The 11,528-nt window shown below is 50.1% G+C and overlaps 1 protein-coding gene across 1 annotated transcript; it reads left to right on the top strand.

Moving 5' to 3' along the window:
* Positions 1 to 8,789: 8,789 nt before the first annotated feature.
* Positions 8,790 to 10,710, top strand: LOC123391594 (glycine-rich cell wall structural protein-like). Its single transcript, XM_045078416.1, has 3 exons — positions 8,790 to 8,916; positions 8,984 to 9,580; positions 10,330 to 10,710. The coding sequence occupies exons 1-3, from the start codon at positions 8,790 to 8,792 to the stop codon at positions 10,407 to 10,409; spliced, it is 804 nt and encodes a 267-aa protein (XP_044934351.1). The 3' UTR covers positions 10,410 to 10,710.
* The last annotated feature ends 818 nt before the right edge of the window (positions 10,711 to 11,528 follow it).

Here is an 11,528-nt window from a genome sequence, read left to right as displayed (position 1 = left end):
ATAACAAAAACGTGAATGGCTGCCTACAGTGTGTGAACTGTACAGACTGGCTTTTTTTCACTCAGCATCATGCCCTTGAAATCCACACTAGTTGTTGCATGCATCCAGAGTTTGTTCCTTCTTAATTGCTGAGAAGTATTCCATCTGGTATGGATGTGCCACTCTTGTACTGAAGGACATTTGGGTTATTTCCAGTTTTACCATACGAAAAGTAAAGCTGACATTTTTAAGACCTGCAAAATATTTGTAACTATAACACAGTTTTGTATCAATTCCCTGACCTCTATGTAGACTGTTTTGTTTGTTTGTTTTTAACTTGCAGCAAGAATTACTATCAAACTCTACATTTTGGGCCACAGACCCTTGTGGTCTTAGCAAAAGACCTGCCCCTCATGAAGCATACTACCAACATTTAATGAGTATATTGGCCAGGAAGCTATTTTTTGTTGTAATAACGATGTAACAAATAAATTTACACAGAAAATGCATATTCAGAGAACACTAATTCCTAGTGCAAATGTTGGGTCACAAGCTACAAATATTTTTAAAGGAATTGCTACCAACTGGCCTTCAGAAAATGTAAAGCAGCTTATCTTAGCCACCAAGGCTGTTACAATGTCCACTTCTTACTAGATGCACTAACAATTTTGTAGTCTTTAAAATTTGACTTCCCAAAAATATTGTTTTGTATTGAAGTAATAGAAGTTATATAATTCTCATGTTTCTGAACTTAATTTGTCATTCTTTAACTACCTATTCATATTCTTTGGCCAACATTCTATTGAAAGGTTAGTTTACTGACTATCAAACTTGGCTCAAACATAGGTTAAAAAGAAACATCCTTTAAAACTACATGTATCTCACATACGTTAACAACTAAACTTCTTCCTTTTTTTCTTTCTCTAGTAGATGTTTTTATTTTCTTCATCTTCATTGCAGTATAATTGACAAATAAAAATTGTATATAAAAAAAAAAAAAACAAAAAAAAAAACTACATGTATCTGAAATCCAACACATATTAATAGCCCAAGACAATATCTGACTTTTCAATGTGGATGATAAAAATTTAGTGGATATGGTTCCCCAATTGATAAGTGCTCTTCTACTACACACAATGTCTTTATGAAGAAACCACATCTAATTCCAGCTCTAAGTGAAAAAAATGAATTCAGGGATGCCTTGGTGGCTCAGGCACTTAAGCAACTGACTTCAGCTCCCGTCATGATCCCAGGGTCCTGGGATCGAGTCCCTCATGGGGCTTCCCGCTTAGCAGGGAGCCTGATTCTGCCTCTGCCTGCCTCTCTCCTTGCTTGTGCTTCCTCATTCTCCCCCACCTCCCCCGTCAAATAAAATCATTTTAATTAATTAATTAATGAATTAATACGTGAATGGATATCACTTCTCTTAAATTCCCTGTGAAATACCAAGACGTCAATTTTCTGTAACAATAAAACTATCTCCAGTTTCATTAAGAAACATGGCTGGCCTCTCTTTCGCATTTAAGGTCATCTAACCAATAGTTCCAAATAGCGCTCTCTAGACCAGCACTAGCAGCACTAACATCACCTGGTGACTTCTAAGAAATAAATGCAAATTCACAGACCCTACCCCAGACCTATTTCATAAAAAAAACCCAGAAGGTGGTGGGTAGAGCCGGAAATCAAGCAATGTATTTCAACAAGCATTCCAGGGGATTCCGATACATAGGAACGTTGGAGCACCACAATGTTAAACAAGTTTAGTAGAAAAACATTAAATCTGGATTGTCTTCCATACCTTTTCTTTTCATGAAAGACTTCAGCAAAGTTAATCATGCCACAGATCCTAAGAATCCAGAGACATATTTTCATTCTCCCCCAAAGCAAAACAAAACAAAACAAAAAGAAAACTGGAAACTGGATGTTAGCTTTCTTTCCTACAAAAAGGAATACCTAAAACTATGAAGTGATCACAAAAAAATTTCCTTAGAGAAGAAAAACCCAAAATGAACCACAGAGAACCAACAGGTCAGAACTGATGTCTTTCAAACCAGAGACTCAATTAGTTTTGGATCATACACTGCCTGATACCCCCATTTCTACATGGAACTACCACCTATAGCACGTTCAAAATTCAATGAACTAGCATATTAAACAGCGCCAGGAAAACTATAATTATGCAAATATTTGTGGTCCAGGGAATAAACAAATAAATTGGTCAAATAAAAGTAATTCTGCATGGGCAGAATAAAAGTGACCTTCATGTTGTTTTGTCCCCTAATTCCATCCAAGCATGTATTACCACCTTCACAACCAAAAGAAAGGAGAATCAGGAATATATGGAATGATACAGGAACATACCCTACAAATACATCACTTATTTTTTAAATTTTACCAATGTGCTGATAATCTCTCTCCTTCGTGGGATAAAAATTCAAAAGAGGCTTTGGTAGTACCAGATAAACCGAGTTCCAACCTTCATGCTTATTAAGGTTTGAAATTCAAAGTGAACACATGGGTATTAACCCGGCTACAAGCAGGTGTTACTACGGTAGCTACCTCCTATCCACCTGGGTAAGTGCCCCATTTCTCTCCAAGTAAGACCTTCTGAGCAGGGAGCCCGACGTGGGGCTCAATCCCAGGACCTCAGGATCCTGACCTGTTCCAAAGGCAGATACCTAACCAACTGAGCCACCCAGGCACCCCAAGACCACAGAACGGTTTGGTTTTGACTGAAGGTCGTTTTAAGCTGAATTTTTATTTCTTGAAACCTCGGATATTCTGGCAGACTTATGATATTCGACAACTTTTACTTCTAGAAAAGAATGAACAGTGTATAAACCTTCTACCGTACATAGGAAATCTCATCTCTTCTCAAAAAGCAGTCATCAGGTTTATGTTTGGTTTTCTCCCTGACTAACCACCAAGTACTTGACAGATTTGAAGATCCAATACAGGCTGATAATACTGGCAGCCTACACCCCCTTTAATTTCCTAACCCTGCAAAAGTAACTTCATCTTAAAATGTATTGCGAATGCTCTTAATATGAAGTTTTAAGTAAGATTATTTTTAACATATCCCTTCTACCAGTTACTTTTCTCAACCAAAGGATCACTTAAATAGTTTTTCTAAACTGAGAAAGGGAGGGAAAAGAGAGCATTATCTAATCTTGTTGAAAAATTAAAATTTCCCTTGTTTACCTTATGATTTCCACTATTCCTGATTTCTGACTAACACTGCAGTTTTCTTGCAGTGTCTTTATTGACAATTCTTCTTTGACACGACTCAAATCAGTTAAGGGTCAGACGCTCAGGATCTCAGGGTCATCATGGAGCCCCATGTGGGGCTCAGAGTCTGCATGAAGACTGCTTAAAACTTTCTCTCTCCCTCTGTCCCCACCCCCCTCAAAATCATTAGGTTTATTTGTACTGTTTTGTTTTGTTTTCAAAAGGTCCTACCCTCAAAAATGGTAAAATGTAATCAGAGATCCAATAAAACTTCTGTTCAAGTGTTAAACTAATTGTACACGATTTGGAGGGTGAGGTAAGCCAATAAAAATACAACTCGAGTGTTACAAAGATGAGCTACACTGACTGGATTGATGAAAAGGCTTCCGGAGACATCTAGGATTCCAAATGGTAGTGAGGCAGGACACAGAAGCAAGGTAAAGCATTTCAGAGAAAATCCAGAGGAAGAGAAGGTGTGAAGGTATGGAAATGAGGTCCCATGGTCCAAGCCCAAGACAAAAGCAGTTGGCAGGAAACACAGACCCCTATATGTGGAGGGCAGATGGGGATTGGTGGCAGTCAGCTTGCAGAAATCCTAAAGGAACACAAAAGAACTGAATCAGGAGCTCCCCGTGATGTTTGGCATTTGGACTTTATTTCAAAGGCAACGAGAGGGGCACCTGGGTGGCCCAGTGGGTTAAAGCCTCTGTCTTGGGTGCAGGGCATGATCCCAGGGTCCTGGAATCTAGCCCCACATCCAGCTCTCTGCTCAGTGGGGAGCCTGCTTCCTCCTCTATCTCTCTCTGCCTGCCTCTCTGTCTACATGTGATCTCTGTCAAATAAATGAACAAAATCTCTAAAAAAAAAAAAACCAAAGAAAGAAAGAAAAGAAAAGGCATGAAAACTGCCAGTGAATCAAGCAGAGAGAGTTGGATTTGCCTGCCTTGGGCCTGGACGCATAAGGCTGGTGATGGTTATTATACAGTAAATAGGAGTTACCAGCCTGTGGGGAGAAGTGTAAAGGTGTGGATGACCTCTGGAGTGAAGGAATAGCTGAAAAAGGATGGAGGAGGGAACAAAAAACTAACGTGTATTGGCCTGCCCAACAAATGACCTCCAAGAATCATAAATCCCAGATTCAGTAAGGCCTTTCCCAATGTACCCACACAGACCAACTATGTCTCCCATGGACTCACTTATTCCAAGGGTGTGCCTCCCACCACTGAAGACCTTTTTTGTCTCACCTTTTCAACATCCTTTCGGTTCCCTGAAAGCAGGCATTTTCTATCCACTTCACCAATGACTTGAAAGAGCAGTGACTGATAGAACTCTACAACCGAGGAGGCAAAAGCTTTCTCTGTTAATGGGCTGTAGAAAAGTTCCACACACCAGGCTTGATCCTTACACTACAGCTGAAAGAAGACACCTGTGTTCAAATGAACACCTTTTGTTCATTAAAAAATTACCTGTTTTAATGCACGTAATTAAAAGGCACCAAGGAGCTATCCTATTTCTAGAATGTCTAAGGGTCTACACGCAGAGTGGAGATCTAAAATAGTCTGAGGATGAAACAGCAGCACTGGTCAACTCACAACCACGCACACAAACATGGATGACTCTCCGTAAGGCAGGCCCATGAGTGCATCCAACTGGATGACTCCACGTACACCAAATTCAGGAACATGCGCAACAGCTCCCCAGCAACGGCAGTCAAGAACCATGGCAGAAGTGACCCTCAAGAGGGTTATCACAGACTCTGGGGTCCTGGGTATAAGTCGCATGGTGTGTTCCCCTTGTGGAGGTTCCTCAAGCTTTTGGCTTATGATCTGTGCACTTCTCTGTATATATGCTGAGGTTCAAAAAGTTGACTTAAAGGGGTGCCTGGGTGGCTCCATGGGCTAAGCATCCAACTCCTGACTCTGGCTCAGGTCATGATCTCAGGGTCCTGGGATGGAGCCCTCAGTCTGGCTCCTGGCTCAGTGCAGAGTGTACTTGACATTCTCTCTCTGTCCCTCTGCCCTCCCCTGCCCCCAAAAAGACTCTCTTAAGGAAACAAGCATATTTAAGATAATAAATAGGCCTTAAAAACAAACAAACAAAAAACCCCTTCCCTTAAAAAGAAGAAGAGAACTTCCCCATGGGGAGGAAGACAACACAACCAAAGAGGCCCAGGTGACAGAGCCAAAGAGAAACTGAGAGCCAAAGAATACAGCATGTTTCAGTTCAGACTGCAGAGGAGACATCCAGGGATCCACTATTACCTGAAGTTCTAACGAACTGAGTTAGTGTTGACAACTTCCTCACCCAGCTGCCATTTACCAAAATAGTTTTGTTTTTGGTTTTGGTTTTGGTTTTTTTGGACATAAAGAGAGAGAAAAAGCACACAAGCAGGCAGAAAGGCAGGCAGAGGTGGAGAGAGAGGCAGGCTCCCTGCCGAGCCAGGAGACCAATGCAGGAATCCATCCCAGGACCCCAGGATCCTGACCTGAGCCAAAAGCAGTGGCTTAACCCACTGAGCCACCCAGGCGTCCCTACCAAAATTGTTTTTATTCATCTTGGAATTTCTTCAGCATTGACTGAAGCAGAGAATGAACCTACGTCACTCAAAACTCCCATCCCATCAACTAACAGCATACACTGACAAGTTAGCTGGCCTGGCCTCAGAAAATGGCAGGCAACTAAGGAAAAGCAGACTAGCCTCTACACAAAGGTCTCAACTTTACATTATCCCCAACCCAAAGAGCTAAATGGCAAAGCCTACAGTAATAACCAACAGAAGTAACTACCTCTTGCCCCAAGAGAGAGAAGATTGTGTGCTGCCCAAAAAGACAAATGTGTACCTTAACGCTGTCTAGAAAGACACCCATCACCACACTGCAGAGATCATCAGAAAACAAACACAAACTGACAGTTAAGCTTTCCAAAAAATTACACTTTCTTTATCCAACCCCAACGTTTTTCTTCAAACACAAGAAAGGAACACACATTTGCCGCTCAAAACAGGAAAAGCACAACAACCAGCATAACTGTACCTCCACCACCAAATTGCTCAGGAGAAGAAAACATAATTCAGGACAGGCAAATTAAAACCACTCTACACATGGTCAAAAGAAAACGTCTAAACTCCTCCAATCCACAGAAAAATCCCTGCTTCCTCTCTTTTTGAGCCCATCCATACCAATAACCCAATGGATACAAGTGTCAAACCAATCCAGCCCGTTAGAAATGAGACAAAAACTTGGACAAATGTCCTCCCTCAAGTCATGCTGGGAATAGGACCCCTTTGCACCGAACAAGAAATACACACAACCAAAACCACACATCAACCACCTGCAAATACAAAAAAAGCCATCCTCAACAAGTTGGAAAGAGGACCTCAAGGAGAGCCCTCCACCCTCTCCCACACCTTAAGCAACAAAAGTCCACCACCAAAGCTAACCCAGATCTTCAAGTACCTGGAGGAGGTGCCTTCCCTCACATCTCAGAGGCTGCCAATCAAGGCTTCAGCTCAGCTTCTGAAGGTGCAGATGCTCTAACCCCAAAAGCCTTTCTCTGCAGCAGGTTCCCTGGTCTTTCTGGCCTTCTGAGGAGTGAGGAGTGGGGGAAAGGGGAAGGAAGAGACAGGGATCCCGTTATAAAGGAGGAGAAACAGCAAAACACAGGCACTGGTGAGCCCTCGAAATTTCCCAGGCATCCAGTGCTGCAAACTTGGTTCAGAGACCACCCACCCACCCTTTTCAGGGACCGAGACAGGGACCGGGGAGTGCACCAAGCGCCCCCAAGAGCACCCCGCAACCTCAGGGCCCAGACTGTGCTACCTCAAACAGGCTTGGGAGATGGCGGCGGCCCAAGAGAGGCCATGGTGGGCGCGGGGAGCGGGCTGACTTGTGGACTGCAGCGTGGGGCTGGGGGCGGGGGCAGCAGAGGAGACTCTGGCTGGATCTGGACTGGGCATGCAGAGGCAGGAGAGGCCAGTGGCGGGGAGTGGGCCGGCTCCTTCCCTCTCCCCTCCCAGGCTGGCGCCCTCCCTCCCTCCCTCCTCACCTGGGTAAATCTCCCTTTGCCTGGGAGGAATGGACATGGCGGTGGGGGCGGCGGAGGGCCGCTTAGGAGCTGGCGCCAGGGCTGCTGCACCAGAGCCCCCAGCCCCTAGCGGGAGCGACCGCGCCCGCTGACACCACAGCCTCCCCCAGCCCCGACGATCTCCATTTTAGCAATGCGCGCCTCCCTCGGCCCTGAGTAGCCACGGAGACTGGTCGTCGCCAGCCCCCTCTCGCCCCCAGCCCTCCCTCCCCTTCCACCCTCTCAGCTCAGAGCAGGTACCTGGTCGGGCTCTCCTTATAGCGCAAGGACAAGGGTGGGCTCTACCCCCGCCCGCTCCCCCCCGCAAAGCCCAAAGTGGCGCCACTGGAAGGAGAAATGCCATCCACGAAGTCCTCCCAAACCTGCCCCTCCCTTCTCGGCGCCAGTCCTCAACCCTACCTCTGCCCTTCCTCAGTTGCTGGCCCTAGCTTTAGCTGCCGCTGCCGCCGCTTGCGCGGCCCCCGCCGCCGCTTCGCCGCCGCCGCCATCTGCGTTGCTGCCATCTGCGCCGCAGCCGCCGCTTGAGTCGCCAACACCGCTTGTGCAGCCGACGAGTCTGCACCGAGGCCGCTGTCTGCTCCACCGCTGCTACCGCCGCCAACGCCGCCGCTGCCGCTGCTAGAGCTGAAAACGCCCAAGCGGTTGCCGCTTGTGCAGCCCAGCTGTCTGCGCCAGTGCCGCTTGCACCGCCCACTCCGTCGTCTGTGCAGCCGCCAACACCGCCTGCGTCGCCGCCACCGCCGTTTGTGCCGCCGCCGCGGAAGCCACCTCCATCTGCACCGCCGCCGCATACGCTGCCAACCCCGCTGTCCGCACCACCACGGCTACCGCCGCCAACACCGCTTATGCTGCCGCCGCCGTCGCCTCTTGAGCCCTCGACGCCTAAGCCGTTGCCACTTGTGTAGCGGACGCTGTCTGCGCCCACGCCGCTTGCACCTCCGCCGCTTCCGCCGCCAACACCGCCTGCGCCGCCGCCAATGCCGCCTGTGCCGCGGAAGCCACCGCCCTCTGCACCGCCCCGCTTGCACCGTCGACCCCGCTGTCTGCGCCGCCGCTGCTACCACGGCCGCCGCCGACTCTGCCGCCGGCGCCGAAGCCGCCGCCTTGTGCACCGCCGCCGCTGTCTGCCCCGAGGCCGCCTGAACCGCCGACGCAGTCGTCTGCGCCGCCGCCGCTTCCGCCGCCGCCGCTTCCGCCGCCGCGGCCCACAATACCGCCGCCACCAAGCCACCGCCGTTGGCCCCGCCACCAACGCCGCTGTCTGCACCGCCGCTGTTACCGACTCTGCCGCCTACTCTGCCGCCGCCGCCGCCGCCGTCTGCGCCGCCGCCGCCACTTGAATCCCGACGCCGCTTGTACAGCCCAGCCCGCTTGCGCCGCCGACGCCAATGCCGTCCGCGCCTGTTTGGCGACGCCGCCGCCTCTTCTCCGGCCAACGCCCTCTGCACCGCCTCAGACGCCGCTTAGGCCGCTGATGCCCCAGCTGAGGCATCGACGCTATGGGGGCTGACGCCGCTGGCGGCGCAGATGGTGGCGGCGGCGGAAGCGGCAGCGTCAGAGGCACAGGCGGCCTTGGCGGCGGAAGCAGTGACGCCGCAGACAGTGGCTTCGAGGTCACCAAGGGGCGTAGCTGCACAAGCGGCTTCGGCTCCGAAGGCCTCCGGGGCTCAAGCGGTGGCGGCAGCGGCATAAGCGTTGGCGTCGGCGGGGATAGCAGTGGCAGCGGCTTCAGCGGCGGCACAAGCGGCGTCGGTGGCGGCGCAGACGATTTCAGCGGCGGAACCAGCAACGCCTCCGACGACGGCGTCAACGGTGCAAGTGGCCTCGGCGCACAATGGCGACGGGGCAGACGGCAGCGGCTTCAACGGCGGCGGTAGCAGCGACGGTGCAGACTGTGGCTTCGGCCGCGCAAGCGGCGGTGCAGACGGTGGTGGCTTCGACGGAACAAGCGGCATCGGCGGCCGCGCAGGCAGTGTTGGCGGCCGAAGGGGCGGCGACACAGACGACGGTGTTAGAGGTGCAAGCAGCACTGGCGCAGACAGCTGGGCTGCACCAGCGGCGACCGCTTGGGCGTCCAAGGCTCAAGCGGCGGCGGCGGCGGCGGTAGCAGCGGTGGAGCACATAGCGGCGTCGGCGCAGACTGCGTCGGCTGCACAAGCGGTGTTGGCGACTCAAGCGGCAGCTGCGGCGCAGATGGCACCAACGCAGATGGAAGCGGCGGAGCGGCTGCGGGGACTGTGCAAGCGGCCGCAGCGGGAGCTCGAGGGCCAGCAACTGAGGAAGGGCAGAGGTAGGGCTGAGGACTGGCGCTGAGAAGGGAGGGGGGCCGGGTTTGGGAGGACTTCGTGGATGGCATTTTCCTTCCAGTGGCGCCACTTTGGGCTTTGGGAGGGGGGCGTGCGGGAGTAGAGCCCACCCTCGTCCTTGTGCGATAAGGAGAGCCCGACCAGGTACCTGCTCTTAGCTGAGAGGGTGGAGGGGAGGGAGGGCTGGGGGCTGGAGGGACCTGGCGAAGACAAGTTTCCGTGGCTATCCAGGGCAGAGGGAGGCCCGCGCTGCTAAAATGGAGATCCTGGGGCTGGAGGAGGCTGTGGCAGCAGTGGGCGCCTTCGCTCCCGCTGGAGGCTGGCGGCTCTGAGTGCAGCAGCCCTGGCAGCTCCTCCTCAGTGGCCCTCCGCCGCTGCCACCGCCATGGCCATTCCTCCCAGGCAAAGGGAGATTTACCCAGGTAGGGAGGAAGGGAGGGAACCAGCCTGGGAGGGCAGAGGGAAGGAGCTGGCCCATTACCCGCCACAGGCCTCTGGCTGCCTCTACATGCTCCCTCCAGATCCAGCCAGTGTCTCCCCTTCTGCACCCTCCGGGTCCCTGTTTCAGTCCCTGGAATGGGTGGGTGGGTGGTCGGTCTCTGAACCAAGTTTGAAGCACTGGATGCCTGGGAAATTGCAAGGGCTCACCAGTGCCTGTGTTTTGCTGTTTCTCCTCCTTTTTAACGGGATCCCTGTCTCTTCCCTCCCATTTCCCCCATTCCTCACTCCTCAGAAGGCCAGAAAGACCAGGGAACCTGCTGCAGAGGAAGGCTTTTGGGGTTAGAGCATCTGCACCTTCAGAAGCTGAGCTGAAGCCTTGATAGGCAGCATCTGCGATGTGAGGGAAGGCATCTCCACCAGGTACTTGAAGATCTGGGTTAGCTTTGGTGGAAGGACTTTTGTTGCTTAAGGTGTGGGAGAGGGTGGAGGGCTATCCTTGAGGTCCTCTTTCCAACTTGTTGAGGATGGCTTTTTTTGCATTTTCGGGTGGTTGATGTGTGGTTTTGGTTGTGTGTATTTCCTGTTGGGTGCAAAGCAGACACATGTCCAATGAAGACATATAAATGGCCATCAGACACATGAAAAAATGTTCATCATCACTCCCCTCAGGGAGATTCCAACTAAAACCACATTGAGATATCACCTTACACCAGTTAGAATGGCCAAAATTAGCAAGACAGGAAACAACATGTGTTGGAGGAGATGTGAAGAAAGGGGAACCCTCTTCCACTGTTGGTGGGAATGCAAGTTGGTGCAGCCTCTTTGGAGAACAGTGTGGATATTCCTCAAGACATTAAAAATAGAACTTCCCTATGACCCGGCCATTGCACTCCTGGGTATTTACCCTAAAGTTACAGATGGAGTGAAAAGAAGGGCCATCTGTACCCCAATGTTTATAGCAGCAATGACCACGGTCGCCAAACTGTGAAAAGAACCAAGATGCCCTTCAACGGGCGAATGGATAAGGAAGATGTGGTCCGTATGCACTATGGAGTATTATGCCTCCATCAGAAAAGACAAATACCCAACTTTTGTAGCAACATGGAAGGGACTGGAAGAGATTATGCTGAGTGAAATAAGTCAAGCAGAGAGAGTCAATTATCATATGGTTTCACTTATTTGTGGAGCATAACAAATAGCATGCAGGACATGGAGAGATAGGAGAAGGGAGTTGGGGGAAATTGGAAGGGAGTTGAACCATGAGAGCCTATAGACTTTGAAAAACAATCTGAGTGGTTTGAAGGGGCAGGGAGGGTGGGAGGTTGGGGGAACCAGGTGGTGGGTTTTAGAGAGTGCTGGATTGCATGGAGCCCTGGGTGTGGTGCAAAAATAATGAATATTGTTACGCTGAAAATAAATAAGAAATAAATTTTAAAAAAACATTATTCCATTGTGTATACATGTATATATATACATATGTGCTTATGTATG

The sequence above is a fragment of the Mustela putorius genome, unplaced genomic scaffold (assembly GCF_011764305.1).
Source record: "Mustela putorius furo isolate JIRA1106 unplaced genomic scaffold, ASM1176430v1.1 tig00000250_pilon_pilon_pilon, whole genome shotgun sequence".
NCBI classification, from domain to species: domain Eukaryota; kingdom Metazoa; phylum Chordata; class Mammalia; order Carnivora; family Mustelidae; genus Mustela; species Mustela putorius.
The sequence above is the reverse complement of the archived record's forward strand: the minus strand, read 5'-3'. Positions and strand labels throughout refer to the sequence as shown.